The following is a 15,826-nucleotide window of genomic DNA, read 5'->3' as shown; positions in this document are numbered from 1 at the left end:
AAAACGGCTGAGTCAACGGCAGCGGGGGGGGGGGGCCGGGTGCGAGCTCCCAAAAGATGCCTCGGAGCAGAATCACGGGGCTGCCCTCCTGCTGCTGCTGCTGCTGCTGCTGCTGCTGCTGCTGCTGCTGCTGCTGCTGCTGCTGTGCAATAACACTATCACTGAGGCCGACGTCACAACCAAGGCACGGGCAGTATGGGCAGCTGCGTGAGAAACAGAGGCGCTGGCAGGAAATGCAAGCGCCACTGTTGCCGCCGCTGCCGCCGCTGCCGCCGCCGCAGCCTGAATGCCATGATGCTGCCGCCTGTCTGAGAGCCGACCGCTGGGTCCCGCTGTTGAGACCCAGTGCAGCAACGCCAGCCTCACCTCCATCTTAAGAGTGTTGAGGTTGATGTCTTTGCCGTCCCGCACGCCCTTGATCAGGGCAGACACCACCTGGGCACAAGCCGATGCATGTGCATGCATGCATGCATGCGTGCGCGCTTGTGAGCACAAGCAGACGAGTGCGTAATGCTGGCTGCGCAGCCATGTGACGTGAATGTATGTATGTATACAACCTCAGAACAAAATCTGCCTGGATGTATAAAGGAAAAACGTGAGGTGATTGCTGACGACTTGTAGAGAGGCGAGGGTTTCCATCAACTACCCCGTCCACGGGTTGGGTTCGCGATGTGAGCCGGCTGCGGCGGCGCACGCACCGCAGGCAGCTGCTGATACTGGCATGGGTCGCGGCCGCGTCCAGGCGGGCGGCAGCAAAGCCCTAACGCACCTCTGCGATCGCGCGGACCCGCGCCTCCTCTGGAGACACGCCCGCCCGCGCCATCGCTCCGCCGCCGCCGCCGCCGCCAGCCTTGCCGCCCCCGCCGCCTCCCCGCGCCGCGCCGCTGAAGGACGCAGGCGCGGGCGGGGCGTCAGACGCGGCGCCGCCGGCGCCCATGGCAGCTGTAGAGGCTGCTCAGGCTGATGATGGAGCAGGGTCCTATGCTTGCGCGCAGTGCTGGCTGCGCGCCACTGCACCACTGCGCCGGTAGCACACGGCTGCCGTTATGTGCGGCTTGCTAGGACAGGCGGTGTCGGGGCTGAAAGCAATTTGGTGTGACAGGTAGCGTTGTGATGCAGCTGATCGCTGTACAAGTGACCGCGTCAGAAGAAGGCAGGTGCGTCGAGTGTGCGCGTTGCTGAAATGATCAAACTTAAAGCCTTTGCGCGCACGTTCAATATACGTGCGTAATACCCATAATCACAGTATTCAATCAACAAACAATAATCTGTTGCTTCGTTGATCTGCTTCACCGCGAGTGACGCAGCATCTCGGCGTGCTCAGGATGCTGGTGCGCGCGGCGCAATGCACTGCGTCGCAATGTAGCTACACACACTATGCGCGGACGCCTGCTGGCATGCTCCCGCTTCGCATCGCCCGCCCTACCGGCACGGCGCACCGCCCCACCCGCCCTGCCTACGATCACATGCGCCCCCCTGGCGCCCCCCGGGGCGTCAAATATGTGCGTCAGGCCGACGTCTCGATCGTGTTGAAGGGGCCGGGGCACCCGCGGTTCATGCTGGTGTCGGACCTCGATCATACGATGGTGAGTCGCGGCCCCGCCACCCAGCCCCTGACAGCCAGCCCGAGGCGCTGACGCCCCGACGCACGCGATCCCCGCGGCAGCAGGCCAATGCCGCTGCATGCGGCCGCTGCAATCCGCCCTTGCCGGCCCCATCATACTTTCTGCAACGCACCCCAGCTCCGCCAACCCACGCCGCACGTCAAACTTGGGTTGACCTGCTGGGTGGCACGTCAACGTGTCTTTGGATTCCTTTGCTCCATGATACCCCTCTGAATTCCATTAGCTCTGCAGCCCCCTAAATTGTTGGCGCATCTGTTTAAACTTGACGTCCCCCCGCCCCCAATCACAGGTCCAAAACAAGGACCCCACCCACGAGCGCCTGCTGCAGTTCAACCGCCTCTGGACGACTCACTTTGCACCAGACAGCCTGCTCGTCTTCTCCACGGGCCGCTCTCCCAACCTCTTTGCCGAGCTATGGGTGCGCCGCTGAGCCGGCGCGATGCGGGCGCATATCGCGCCGGAGGGGCCGAGCGGGGGTCGCCCGCGGCCGCGGCCGCCCTGTTGCTGCGCGGCGCGGCGGCACCACGGCGCATGACTGCGCAGCGCAGCGACTGCCTGCTCCAAGTCGGGCTGCGCCGCCACGTCGGCCGAAGCCGACGAGCGGCTTCCGCATGCCGTTCACACTCCTCGTCATCACCTCAACCCCGCAGCCGGCGCTGCATTTGGCGCCGCATCTCGCCCCATGGGGTCGGCCCCAATTGCAGTGTGCGATGGCTCCCGTTTACCCCTCCACCCCTCCACCCCCACACCCCCTCACACCCACACACCCACACACGCACCCAAACCCAATCATAGGACGAGGCGCCCCTGTTGACCCCCGACATTCTCATTTGCAGCGTCGGCACGGAGCTCTTCTACAGGCCGCCAGGTTGGGGGCGCCACCACATCATGCGCGACCTGATCTGATCCGGTCACATCTGGCTTACCTGCTGTCAGCCGCCAGCCCCAAGCCCGAGGTCGTTTCGGCTCGTCTTGCTGAAGCAGCTGCGCGTTTTCACTCGCCGCCGTGGGTGCGTGCGCAATTACTTGGGGCGATCGGCTTGTTGTTGTCTCTGATTGGGCCCGGTGGTGTGCGGCGTCCAATGCGTACCGCTGCCAGGTGGCGGCCCCCTGGTGCCCGATGGCAGCTGGGAAGCTGAGCTGGACAAGGGATGGGACAGGGCGGCGGTGCTCGACATCGTCGCGCGGCGGCCACGCCTGCGCCCGCAGGTGGGCATATAATTTGCACACCGGGGAGGACGGGGGGGAGGGGGGGGCGGTAGTGAGCCCGTGCCATGCTGGGCCGGAAGTGCTTGCTCCTGCCGCCTGGCGGCCTCGGCTGTCTAATTGCTTGCGCACCTCGGCCTGGGCCCAGGCTGCTGGCTGCAGGGTCTCGGGCCCCACGCCCCAGCGAGCGCCTCCGGCCGCCGCAGGCCCTGCCGCCGCCCCGCGCACGCACGCAGCACAACCCTCCCCCCCCCCAAACACAACACACACACACACACACACACACACTCACGCACGCAGCCGAACAGTGAGCAGCGGCGCCACAAGCTGTCGTTCCACCTGGAGGCTGGCAACGTGGGCGAGGTGGGTCCGCCCTCAATGGGGCCTGTGCTCGCTCGCTGCACTGACAAACGGACTGATTTCGCCATCTTTTTTCTGCCAGTCATGCTGTTGGCGGGCCAGGGGATGTCATGGAGTATCATGTGTTTGTGTTTGGGAGAGCGTGCAGGGGGCACGTTGGGGGAAGTGGGTTCCCTCACGGCGCCCGTCGACGGGCCGCCCTTGCGTGTCCGCCGGCGCCTCTCACGGCGCTGCGCAGCTGGGGTGACTGCCTCAAACCTGTGTGCATGTACACACACACACACACACACACACACACACACAAACTCTATCTCCTCCAGGAGGATGCGGCCATGCTGCTGGAGGGCCTGCGGTCTGACCTGGCGGCGGCGGGGGTGGCCGCCAAGGTGGTCTACTCTGGCGGCATCGACGTGGACGTGCTGGCACAGGTGGGTCTGCCTGCTCATCTTCTGCTCAATGTTATGTATATCATTGCATTGAGATAAACACACACATATACATGCCGAATGAGCAGACTCAGGAAGCGCGCGGTGGGGCGGGGTGGCCCACCGACACGGGCGCAGCGGTAGCTTCAGCCCCTGTGCGCAACGGCGGCGGCGGGGACCCAGCTGCCTCCTCCCTACAGTCGTCAGTGATCAGGCCGGCCCACTGGGCGCGGCCTCTGCTGTCAGGCCCACAGGCTGCGTGCGGGCAGCTTAGCGCACCGATCTCGACCGCTAATCATGCCCAATCGACGACCAAGCAACTTCTGACCTCCCAACCAACGCTGTGCAGGGCGCGGGCAAGGGCAAGGCCCTCGAGTTTCTTCTGGCCCAGCTGCGCGGCCTCGACCGCTGGCCGCCCAGCGGCGTGCAGGTGGGGCGCGCGGCCACACCCCTCCGCTCGCGGGCCGCGGGCGGACCGCTCGGCAGCGGCGGCAGCGCGCGCCCCTCGGCTGCGTCAATCCGCACTGAACCCTCCATTGTTTTGCCGCTGCGCAACCCATGCGCGGCCTGCCGACGGGCAAGCGGGCCACATGCCAATCGCAGCCGCCGCAGCCAGCCCAGCGACAACTCTAACGACCCCTCCTCAGAACACGCTCCTTCGGCACTCTTGTCGTTGACCAGGTCAACGGTGACAGCGGCAACGACGCCGAGCTGTTCACCGTCCCGGGGGTGCGGGGCTGCGTGGTTGCCAACGCCCACAAAGAGCTCCTCGAGTTCTACCACCAGCAGCAGGTGATACAGCAGTTTATATATATATGTATATATATACATGTATATATATATACATGTATATATATATGTATATACATATATATAAAATGTATATCAATGTTTTCAACAACTCCAACCCTTGTTTCATCTGTAGTCTATCCAGCGGGCCAAACTCTGTCTGAAACAGCATTTAGTCGGGGCGTCACACAGAAGCACAGTTGGGTGCACGAGGTAGCGTCATTTAGGGGGGGGGGGCCTGCAACATGCGTTGTGAACAAACCCTCTCGTCCCCAATCGGCTGTCGAGCCTGTTTCTACGTGCGCCCAGGGGGCGCCTCAGATCGCGCACCTTCCTACCCACCACCTCCCCACCACCGCCCACACTGCCGGACAGGCCCAGCAGGCTGCCGGGGAAGACGGAGGGTCAAAGCACGCCCCCCGCATCGTCCTCGCAACCCAGCCCTGCGCCGGCGGCATCGTGGAGGCCCTCACAGCGTTTGGCAGCATATCTGACGCGCAGGCCGCCGCGGCGCTCGCGTCAAGCGACGAAATCGGCGCCGGCAGCAGCGGCCGCCCCGAGGCCGCCGCCGCGCGCGCGGCTGCCGTCGCGCTTGCGCCGCTGCAGGGGGGCGACACAGGGGCGCTGGAGGCGGCAGCGGAGGCGGGCGCAACGCGGGCGACGGCCGAGGGCGGCTTGGTGGCGCTCGGCGGCGGCGCGGCCACGGCAGCAGCAGAGGAGCCGTCGCAGGCGGGCGGCGGCATAACATGGGCGGATGCAGTGGCGGTGCGGGAGGTCGGACCGGGGCTGTTTCTGGCAAACTATCAGCTCTGGAGCTTCAAGGAGGGTTCCCGCGACAGCGGCGGCGCCCTTGCCTGCTCGGCGCTGCTGAGGGTGGTTGGCGTCAACGGCAGCCGGGATGATGCGGAAGGCGGGGAGGCAGCTGCCGTGAAGCTGGTGCACCTGCATGAGGGGCCCCTTGGATATGATTTGACAGCCACCAAGGCGTTCCGGGACCTGGCTGTCAGCCAGGCGGCGACCGAATGAGCAAGAATGGAGACCACGTTTCCTCGCGCATGATTTTTGTGTGCGGATAGTTGTTTGCCGCTTCCAGTCCAGCGCTGGGTCTGCCCACGCGCCCGGATGAAGCGCCTGGGTCGCGGGCCCTGTGAGGCCGCAGGCGGTCGGTCGCGCGGCCGCCGATTGTAGTGCTTGCTACGTGCTGCTTTCCGGCACCAGCGCTGTGCGGGCCATGCCGGCTGCAGGTGTGTGCCCCTGAAGAATCCTGTGTCTGCACCTGCTGGTCAATTTGCAGTCAAACACACAATTTCTCAGCATGCCTGGACGTCCAGTGTGCAATGTAACCCCTGTACCCTCGGTGCAAAGTGTTCAGACCAAACAGCCTCTGCGCTGGGATTACAGAAAGTGTAGGGAGGTGTGAAAGACAAACACTTTGTGCATGTGCGCGCCGTGACAGGCGAGCCACAGGGGGGGCCAGGGCTCCTGCGGCAACACTGGCTTGGGGTGCAGTGCCGCTGTCCGCGCTCTGCCGCCGGCAGGGTGTCAAGGTGCGGGCAGGTAAGCGCGGCGGCTGCCACGTGCTGCAATCAGGAGGCTGCGGCACTAGTGGGGGTTACACGTGGCTTTGCTCCCCGTTCGCGTGGTGCGAACCTATGCACACAGACCAAGAAAACCTGAAGGGTATGACAATGCAAGTGCGGTGCACCAGTCCAGATCAAATCAGTGATAAAGTGACAAAGCTCCCGCAGGGGTGGCACATAGGCAAGACCCAACCGCGCACGACCACCAAAATTTTAACCGACTGAGTGGTGTCATCCGTAAAGACAAGCGTGATGCATCAATCGGCCAACCCAAGCCGCCGCCATGCTCGCTGGCCTGCCCCGGCATGTGCAAAGCCTCCAGTGTGGCTACCTCCCCGAGACCGTCAGCTGAGGTGCTCAGTGCCGCATGAAGGCTGCTGCAGCCGCCCCCAGGCGCGACGCCCCCGGGCACACGCCGAGGGATGGGCGGGGCGGCGCGGGGCGGGGTTGCGCCTGACGAGGACCCCGCGTGCGAGCGACTCTCAGTCACGGCCGAGCACGAAAGAACCCGCACCCCCCTTGGTCGCCCCCGCCACCGGCGCCGCCGGCCCCGCGGGCGCAGCGCCGGCGGGGGCGGGGCCGCCGGTGCCAACGCGGGCGGGGCCGGGGCCCCCGGCGCGGGCGGAGCCGGGCTGCATGGTGTGCGCCTGGCGGTCTGGCTGGACGCTTTGGACCTGAGCGCATGGTGAGGGGGCGGACGAGGCGTTGCAGGGCGGCGACGCGGGTCGGCTGGCTCAGGAGAGTGAGGAGTGCGGGTTTGCGGGGGGCACCCAGGGACCGCATGCAATGTGAACACTTGCTCGCGTCTGCTTGAGGCCCGCAACGCGCACACGCACACGCAAGCTGTATGCGCGAACCCAAGCACACACACAAGCCATGTACATGCGCATGCGTGCGCATAAACACGCGTGCGCACACATGCACGCACGCACACGCCCGTGTGCACACACACACACACACACAGGAACATGCAAACACACACACACACGCGCGCGCGCGCACATCACTCCTCCTCACATTCGGGTCCGCCTTGAGCGCCTTGAGCGCCGCCAGGTTTGGCACCGTCACCAGGCTTATCGCGAGGCTGGAGTAATCCCTGGCAAGCCGATTACCCGCCTTGGACGCAGCGGACGTCGGCGCAAAAACCCGCGCCTTGACGGCCGCGTTGCCGGCCTTGTCGTCCCTTTGGAAGACGACCAGCATGTCCTGCGGCTGGCCGGCCGCGAGGGCGGCGGCGGCGGCGGCCTCGGCGGGGTCCTGCGAGGCCGGGGCGGCGGCCGGGTAGGGGCGCGGCTTGCCGGGTGGGCCGGAGGCCGCGGCGGCGGGGCTGCCGCGGGGGTAGGGCTTCGGGGGGCCGGTGGAGAGGATGACCAAGGGGGATCGGCCGTTGGGCTGCGGTATGATGAGGCTGGCTGTGGTGGCAAGGGGGGTTGGGCGGTTGGGGGAGTGTAGGTTCGGGGTGAGGCGAGCCATGGTGGGCGGGGCCGGCGGAGCGTGCGGGGCGAGACGGCGCTACGGGTGCTGCTGGTTGGCTGCTGTGAGACGCAAAAGTCAAGAGCCGCCCAGCTTTCAGGGGATGGGCGGGGAAGGCGAGCTGCGGGGGCGCGCGGGCGCTTGGATGCGCGGGTCGCTTGCGAGGGGCAGCGCGCGCTCACCTTGTGCTGCGCTGGCCATGCAAAGCACGAGCGCACACGCCAGGCACGCGGCCGTGCGGGAGCGCATCATCAGCATCAGCGGCTGGCCGTTGTCGCGCCTGCCGCCGCCAGTGGGGACGCTGCGTTGAGCGGCCGACGCAAGCTAGGCCGAGCAGCGCGAGCTCAGCTGTGGGGCGTGCGGCGAGCGAGGCCTTTCAGGTCCTGAAAGGCCCTCCGCGAGTGCGCGGCTTGTGCGCAGTTTTTGATAGGTGAGACGAACACTACTTTGCGAATCGGGCTGGCGCTCGCTAACGACGGCTTCGGATCATCGGCAGAATGCAGCGGAGCGAAGTCTCTGCAAAACTCGGTGTGCCACGGGATTAAAGTTGCGAGCTGTATCAACCGGTATGTTTCGTGCGGTGGTCACCAGCAGGCGGTCGCTGCGCCGAAGCTGGGTAGGTGCATGAAGGTGCGCGGCGTGGCGTGAACGCCGGCGCGAAATGTGCCCAGTCAAGCTCAAACTGCTCGTATGTTTACTTTCAAGCCAAATCCAAGGTCATCTTGCGCTGCGGCTTTGGCCTGGTTGGGCGTGCCGCGCAGAGCGCATGCGTCAACCGCCTACGTGGCGAACAATCATCACAATTCAACCACCCCGCCCATGGCCGGCCCCGTCTGCGTCCCCCCCCCCCCCACCCTCTCCTGGAGAGCAATGCCTGAAGTCCCTCGTACCCTTGGTGCCCGCTTCCGGGCGCCCGAGCGCATCAGTGGCCACCCTAGCCCCGTGCCCCATCCCAATCGTGCACCGCAGCTGCCCCGTTGCCTGCACGCCTACGCCAAAGCACGACCCGCAGCACTAAAATCTAATGCTGAGATGGCAATCCAAGCAGCTGCAGATATGCGTGCTCTCACGGTCAACCTGTGACGGCCCCAAGTTAGTCAGGATTGCGGTGTCCCAGCAACCCCTGCCCTCGCGCGCACTGCCTTGCGCCGCGCGACCGCGCTGGTAGCTTTTCTGTAGTTGCAGGTTGCGGGTTGCTGTCATCTTGGCAGCGGTCCGACTGCACACCGAGGGCATCATCCTTGGAGAGCAATTTGCCTTGCTTCAAACTTGTGACAGGACATTACCTCTGATGACAAAACCCTTGCATTGCTGCCCTTTATGCACGGCCGTGCACCTCTTTCTGCAATCACGGCACAGTTTCCACGTTTTTCTTCATATCGGAACCCCACACTCTCGCAAAGCCGCAATTTCCGCCCCGAGGATCATGCTACTACGTTCGTTGTCCTGCCTAACACAGGCCCTTACAAAGACCACCCAGCGCCCTCATCCCCGCAATCAATGGTGCACCAGCCTGCCGTCATACCACAAAGGGCGCGACGACAGCGGCAGCAACAGCGACCACAGCGGCTACGGCACCGGAAGCGCCGGCAACAGCAGCAGCAGCAGCAGCAGCAGTAGTTCCAGCATCAGTGGCAGCGACAGTGACTAGGTCAGACTCCCCTCCGCCATAGAATCGTGCTTGCGGTGGTTGCAGTCGGACTCAGGCTCACTGCGAGACGCAATCGCTAATCACTTTGAGCTCCTGAAGATCCGCAAAGACCATGAGATCCTTACCATGGAGCTACTGATTATGAGCCGCAAGCTGCACATGCCAGGCGTGCTGGGTGCGTGCGCGCGCCGCGTGCATGCTTCACAGCCCGTTCGCGTCAGCCGACTGCCGCCACCTGCGTATATCCCCAAACGCCCTTCCTAGCTGCTCGCCACATTCCTCCCTTGTCGCCCCCGCTGCCTGCTGGCCTTCCGTCTGCTGCGCGGGCATGCCACCAGAATACGCGGAGGGGACCCTGTCGCCAATGTACTACCCGCGGCCGCCGCCCGAGACGCGCAAGGAGAGGTGGCTGCACATACTGGGAAGGGAGCGCCAGCTCATGGAGTGCCTGGCACAGCACGTGCACCCACCCAGCAAGGAGGCGGTCGCTGACGCGTGAGTAACGCAGCGTTGGCAGATGCCCAGGCCGCGTCGGTTGCGTGGCCACGCAGAGCCTGGCTCGCTCCTGCACTCCGGAGACCACGGCACACCCACGCAGTAGATGCATTCATCGTGGCGGCCGCGGCTGCAGGCTCTGTGTACGCAAGCGCGCACACCTGCACCGGCCGCACAGCCGTGGTGCCGCTCAAATTCTGCTTCCCCGCTCTGACCATCACGGCGCAACCACCTGCTGCTGGTCTTGCTTCGTCCAGGATGGTGGACCTGCACAACTCGCTGGCCCTGCACCCCGACGATATGAGGGATTTTCAGGAGAGCCCCGTGGCTCTGGACATAAGGGAGGGGCCCCTCACGCGGCAGCAGATGCAGCTGCTGGCCTGCGTGGCTGAGGCCGCTCGCGTGCTGTATTGGATGCGCTACAAATTCTGAGGATCAGCTGCTGCCAGAAGCATAGGCAACGCTGGGTCGTATGGCGGCGGGTCGAATGGCAACGGGTCGAATGGCGGCGGGTCGAGTGGCGGCGGGTGGATGGAAACAACTCTGGGACGAGTCCAGCCGGCGCCTATTCGCAGGGTCTGCCATTTCCGTTACGTGGCTGCAGCTAGATTGCAGCCACAGGTGCGTCTCACAGGTCATACTTGATGCCTACCTGGATATTGTAACCTTTTTGAACCAGCCTGCCAGAACCTTTTCCTGCAACATTTGCCCCTTAGCTCACACCTGCAGCCCCTTCCCTCATCAATCCAACCTGCGTGACCACACTCCGTGCACCACCCACTCGCTGCACCGCCTGCACCGCCCATGCAAGCCTGCGCAAGCCCGCAAGCCAACGCGCACGGCGCGCGGCACGGCCAGCCAACCGATAGCAGTGGATTCCAAGAGACATGACGCAATCTTGCCCATTGAATCCGATCGCCAGTCAGCGACCAACACGATGAGGCAAAGGGTCTTGTCACTGGAGGTATGTGCGCCTCAAGAACTCCTCCAGAGCATACACGTCCTCGAAGCGTGAGAGCGCCCCCAGGGACGCGCGCACCGCGCCCGTCGGCAGCTGCACCGGCAGGAGCTTCCCGCCGGGGCCGGGCCGCATGACGGTCAGAAAGTCGACGTAGCCCCCCAGACTGCGCGCCCGCTCCTGTTCGTGTGCGCAAATGTTGGTGCCGGGTGCTGAGCGCGTGTGCACATCACGGGCGAGTGGTGGATGGATTGTAGGGGCAAGTGTACCGTATTGGTGTGAATGCCAGCCCCACAGCCCAATACTGCCGTCTTGATTTGGCCTGGCTAGCCCTCGATGCCGTTTGAGCACCAAAACATGCATAAGTCTGCACAGCTGAACACGCAACACCCACCAGACCCGGGTGAAGCGGGGGCTGCGGGCCCAAACAGGCTACCTTGCTGTGCCCCCTCCCTTCACAACTGTCTACCCGCACTCTCCTCTGACAATATGAGATTGAGCAGCAGCTGCTCTGAAGCTGCTCACCTCCTCGGGGCGAATTCCCAGGTCAAACAGGCACTGCCCCGGGTTGCAGTGGCAGCTGCGCAGGCGAGAGGCGCAGCAGCAAAGCATAGCGTTGGGGTGGTTGAAAAAGTGGATGGGTCGGTTTCGCCCCGCAGGCAGGTGTGCACGCACATGTCTGCCAACGGCAGGGCCCGCTCACGCTGGAGGAGGCGGCGGGGCGCCGCGCTGCATTGTCGCCGTCCCTGTATGTGCAGCGGGGCACTCACCCGATACGCAGGTGTAGGCCGCTCCGGCAGGCGTCCGCCAACACCTGCGGGTGGCGTGAGATCGGTCCGACCAAGGGTGCAGGTGGGAACAAGCACTACGGGTACACGCCTCGCATGCTGACACCAAAAATGACGTGATTGTCACGCCGTCATGACCGCACACCCTTCATGTTACCGCCACTGACATCACGTTGCCCCCATATGCATGCCAGCATGCAGCTGAGATCACGCTGACTTTTGGGCTCACCCTATGCAAACAAATTGACGGCCGAACAAACCCCGACCCCTTCAGTGCTGAAGTTGATGCAGGTCCACAACCAAAATCAAGCCCCATTTGGGGCTTGCTGCCACCGTTGGGGTCCCTGCAAACCTGTGTGCCCGCCACCAGGCTTCCGTCCGGCCGCAGCACTAGAAACTGGAATATCCCCGCCTGCGCCGCCGCCCCCTCGCCGTGGGCCCCGAATATCCGCAGCAGCGGGCCGCCGCTCGCATGCCGCAGCGCCGACAGCCGCGGGAACGCCCAGGAGCGCAGCGACTCGGTGTGCGCCTCGATCGCCTAGAGGGGGGTGCGTGGTGAGCGTTGGCAGGTCCTGCTCCTGAGCGCGCGGCGCGTGCTGTTTGCTGGACAGGGGTGGCAGTTGTTGGATTTGGGGTGGCGAGGATTTGTGACGGCTGGATTTATCGATTGACGGTGCGGGTCTCGGAGTTTGGGTTGAAGTGATGGCAGGGTGCTGGGCAATTGTGTGGCGCCGCCTCGTCGCGTTTGTGCAGCCGCTGTCCTCAAAGGCGCGTGCAGCACCCCTCCATGACTCAAGCTGCGGACGGGGCGCTTCGCGTGCGCCCCGCTGCAGGAGCTTCCCTGCTGGCGACGCAGGCACGCGCACGTCGCGCGCCCCTGCAGGTCACCAACAAGCTGCAGGCACCGCTCAATTGCGGGCGCGCCCGCGCACCGCCATGCCGCCCAGCGAGTCCAGGAGGTCGAAGCCGTGCTTTAGGGCCGCGATGCTCAGGAATGGCACGGTGCCCGCCTCCAGGCCCTGTATAGAATACATCAGGGGGGGTTGTAGGGTCGAGGGGTTCCGCCGACCACCACACGGGGCGGGCGAGGCAGGCAGAGTGGCAGGTAGGGGCCCTGTTCGTGATAGGCGTGTCAAGCACCAGAAACGCGCCTGCGCCGCACCTCTGGCGCCGGCAGCAGTATGCGCCACGCGTCCTCCGCGGTCGCATCGACGGTGGCGCCACCACCAAAGTACACCGGCCGTAGCACCGCGGCGGCGTCGCGGCGCGCTATCAGTGCTCCGACGCCTGCGCAACGGGGGGGGTGCAGTTGGCCGCAGAATCGGGTGGGTTGTGAAGCTTCATGGGGGGATTACACTGCCGCGCGCACTTGGCAACTGCTGACGCGATGCAACTATGTGATGGGGTCGGTTTTGCTGTTTCCTTGGCAACGGGGGCGGCTGCCGGGAACCTTGACGGACCCCGATCGCCGCCCCCGCCCCGACAGTTTGGCACGTGCACACGCCACACCCTTCCGTGCGTGGCTCAGTCATGGGTGCAAGCACAAGCGACGGCAAGCAAGCAGCACTGCTGAGTGCTGCTCAGCCCACGCATTTCCGGCGGAACCTCACCTGTCGGGTAACCGAACATCTTGTAAAACGAGATCGTCACGAAATCGGGCTTGGTGCGCGACAGGTCCAAGGAGTGCGTCGGCGCGTGGGCAGCGGCGTCCAGCACCACCAGCCAGCGGTGCCCGGGGTTGGAGCGCGCGTGGATCTGTGAGCGGGCCGCGTCCAGCCGGCGGTCAAAGTGCAGGGGTCAAAGTCAAAGTAGACAGAGTCCCGGGATGCGGCACTATCACAGCTGAGGTGCAACAGGGGCATGCTTGCGTTGCACCTCGTTCCCTGAGAGGAAGGCGCCTGTAAACAGGTGGCGCTGCGGCGCACGGCGCGAGCTGCGTGACCGAGGTTACAACAGCATTTCGAAAGTGAGGGTGCGGCTCTGGCCGCCTCTGGCCGCCGCCCACCAGCCTGCTAGGGACACCGTCGGCATCACAAGCGCGACAGGCACTGGCTGCGTCGCCGCGCGGCAACCCTGCGCGCCTGGTCGACCCAGCCGAGGGGGTAGAGCCGCCCCTCGAAGTTGTCAAGAGAGGGGTAGGCCACTAGGCTGTACACCGCTGGCGCCTTGACTGCCACGCCGGCGGCCCCAGCCGCACCTGGCTTGGGAGGAGATGGCAAGGTGGGTTGGTATTGTGGTCGGTCCTGGCGTCCCTCGTAATACACTCAGCGGCCGGTGTCCAGCCGTTTCTGCAAGTGCAACGGCCCGAACCCCGTCCATCCCAATGCAGGCCGCAATCGGTTCGGACGCGCGTGCGGCGGCCAACCACAACTCGGACCCCCCCAGCAGCACGGCCGGAGGCACGGCACAGGGCATACATAGGGAGCAATTCAAGCTGCAGATTTGTCGATTCAATGCAGGTGAGGCAGCAGGTGGGGACTCACGTTGAGCCAGGGGCGATGTCAGCCACCCTTCCATGCCGGCTTCGTCCACGCAGGCCAGGGGGACCCCTCGCTCCCGGGCGTACGCGCCGATTCCCAGCACGCTCTGCGGCGGGATGAGGATGAGCGAAGGGCGGGAGCGTTTGTCCCCAGTCGGCGGCGGCCGAGAGGTGGCTCTGCTGGCATTCCCGTGTGTCGGGGTTTCGGGTAAGGTCGCAGCAGTCAACAGGCGACGTTGAGTGCGTCTGGAAACTGTCGGTGAAGAGTGTGAGTTGCAAAGGCCCTGAGTTGCCGGGGCAGGGCCAAAGGAGCAGAGGCCCCCGCCGTCTGAGCCGCCCGCCCTTGCTAGTGTGGACGGTGGGGCGGGTGTGTGGCCACAATCCAAGGAGAGCCCCGCCTCGCCTTGTGGTTCGACCTGAGATAGACAAAGGTGCTGTGGTCCTCGGCCGCAGCCGTCTGCCATACTCCTCTCGTCCCGCCGCCCCGCCGCCCCTCATCAAACGCGCCGCACGCGCCCACCACAGGGTCATCCGGCCCGTCACCTGTGGCGCCGCCGGGTAACTCAGGGCCGCGTGGGCGGCGGGCGCCTGTTGGGACGCTGCTGTGGGGGGCGGGGGTCCAGGGGAAGCACTCCCCCACGATTTTCAGCGCCTCTGTTGCTGACCTGGATGGCGGTTGGGTTACAAAGCAAATGAAATGTACATATCGTGCCGTAGCAACGACGCAGGACGCTACCTGTTCCTTGTGAACCGGGCTCATGCTGGCGTGCAAATGTGCGTGCGAACATGTGGCGTCCACGGAGGCTCGGACGCACGGGTCACCACGGCTGGCCAGGGTGACCCTCAGTTAGCTGCGCCTCACCACAGGCCAGCTGTGAGACACGAACGCCCTGCCTTGCGCCAGCGCTCGCATGGGCTTCTTGTGCCGCACAGTCTAGCAGCCCCGTCGGCCGATCCACTGCCTTTGCTCTGACTGCGCGCAATCCAACCACAATGGGCAGCAAGCTTGCCATGTGCTGCGCCCCAATCAACTCCAACCATCCCCAAACGCCCCCAGCCATCCCCAACCAACCCCAACCAACCCCTACCAACCCCTGCCAACCTCAACCGATCCCAATTAATCCCAACCACCGACCCCAGCCGGCTACAACCCACCCAAACTGACCCCAACCAACCCTGTACAACATCCATCGACCGAAATAATCCCACTGGGGCCAGTCAACCCCAAACGGCCCCAACTGACGTCCCACCCAGGTGATAGGACGCCCCATTTGCCCTCTCACCTGGTGAACACCACCACATACTCTGAGGGATCGGCATTGAAGTGCGTCAGCACCCGCGCCCGCGCGCGCTCCACCTCGCGCCATGCGGCAGCACTGCTGGGGTTGGTGCTGTGGGGGTTGCCGTACACCACAGCAGAGAGCTCTGCGGTGGCGGCCCTGGCGGTGCGCGCAAATGCCAAGTGTGTATGCGTGTTTTTGTGTGCGCATGTGTATGTGCGTGCGTGTGTTGAAGCCGGAGTGGTTTGTTAGATGTAAGGAGTGGCCTTTGTGGCTGCAAACTCTGCAACAAAGCGACAACATTTGGGCCAATCACGGCTGCTGTTGCGCACTAATATCCAACTTATGTGAGCCACGTGCGGGTGCCGCACGAACCACCGCGCCGCTTCGGCCGCGCGCGCCGCGGGGCTTGTCGGCCGGGCTCGTATGTTGAATACAGGTGCAAATTGCGCGCGCCTGATCTGGCTGTTGGTGTAGAGGCCGCTGCCCGCAAAGTCCAGGTAGTGGTCCCCGCACAGCCGCACCCCCAGCTCCGCCTCGAAATTGGTGTCCAGCCAGCCGCTGGATGAAAGGGGGGGGGGTGCACAGGGGAAGCAAGGGGTTGAGCGGAGGAGGGAGCAGAAGGGAAGGAGGCGATGGGTGAGGTCGGTGTGTGTGTGTGTGTGTGTGTGTGTGTGTGTGTGTGTGTGTGTGTGTGTGTGTGTGTGTGTGTGTGTG

General features: G+C 64.6%; 5 protein-coding genes across 5 annotated transcripts; 2 read left to right on the top strand and 3 right to left on the bottom strand.

The window, feature by feature from the left end:
• Positions 1 to 769: 769 nt before the first annotated feature.
• On the bottom strand, positions 770 to 937 carry MNEG_4691 (hypothetical protein; the record flags this gene model as incomplete). Its single annotated transcript, XM_014046838.1, has 1 exon — positions 770 to 937. A coding segment is annotated over one exon (168 nt), but the record flags the coding sequence as incomplete, so codon positions are not given.
• A 388-nt stretch (positions 938 to 1,325) lies between these two features.
• On the top strand, positions 1,326 to 5,431 carry MNEG_4690 (hypothetical protein; the record flags this gene model as incomplete). The annotated part of the gene is made up of 10 exons (XM_014046837.1): positions 1,326 to 1,331; positions 1,512 to 1,586; positions 1,915 to 2,043; positions 2,421 to 2,493; positions 2,725 to 2,834; positions 3,132 to 3,194; positions 3,512 to 3,619; positions 3,966 to 4,046; positions 4,298 to 4,408; positions 4,781 to 5,431. The coding sequence occupies 10 exons, from the start codon at positions 1,326 to 1,328 to the stop codon at positions 5,429 to 5,431; spliced, it is 1,407 nt and encodes a 468-aa protein (XP_013902291.1).
• A 1,036-nt stretch (positions 5,432 to 6,467) lies between these two features.
• On the bottom strand, positions 6,468 to 7,659 carry MNEG_4689 (hypothetical protein; the record flags this gene model as incomplete). Its single annotated transcript, XM_014046836.1, has 3 exons — positions 6,468 to 6,659; positions 7,003 to 7,397; positions 7,641 to 7,659. 3 exons carry the CDS (start codon positions 7,657 to 7,659, stop codon positions 6,468 to 6,470), a joined length of 606 nt encoding a protein of 201 aa, XP_013902290.1.
• A 1,576-nt stretch (positions 7,660 to 9,235) lies between these two features.
• MNEG_4688 (hypothetical protein) lies at positions 9,236 to 10,036 on the top strand (the record flags this gene model as incomplete). Its single annotated transcript, XM_014046835.1, has 3 exons — positions 9,236 to 9,284; positions 9,448 to 9,604; positions 9,862 to 10,036. The coding sequence occupies 3 exons, from the start codon at positions 9,236 to 9,238 to the stop codon at positions 10,034 to 10,036; spliced, it is 381 nt and encodes a 126-aa protein (XP_013902289.1).
• Positions 10,037 to 10,559: 523 nt separating this feature from the next.
• Positions 10,560 to 12,979, bottom strand: MNEG_4687 (Molybdenum cofactor sulfurase; the record flags this gene model as incomplete). Its single annotated transcript, XM_014046834.1, has 7 exons — positions 10,560 to 10,742; positions 11,088 to 11,142; positions 11,333 to 11,376; positions 11,703 to 11,888; positions 12,283 to 12,369; positions 12,513 to 12,637; positions 12,961 to 12,979. 7 exons carry the CDS (start codon positions 12,977 to 12,979, stop codon positions 10,560 to 10,562), a joined length of 699 nt encoding a protein of 232 aa, XP_013902288.1.
• Positions 12,980 to 15,826: the final 2,847 nt, after the last annotated feature.

This window comes from Monoraphidium neglectum (assembly GCF_000611645.1).
Source record: "Monoraphidium neglectum strain SAG 48.87 unplaced genomic scaffold scaffold00663, whole genome shotgun sequence".
In the NCBI taxonomy this organism is placed as follows: Eukaryota; Viridiplantae; Chlorophyta; class Chlorophyceae; order Sphaeropleales; family Selenastraceae; genus Monoraphidium; species Monoraphidium neglectum.
Note: the sequence above shows the minus strand (reverse complement) of the source record. Positions and strands in the feature narration are given on the sequence as shown.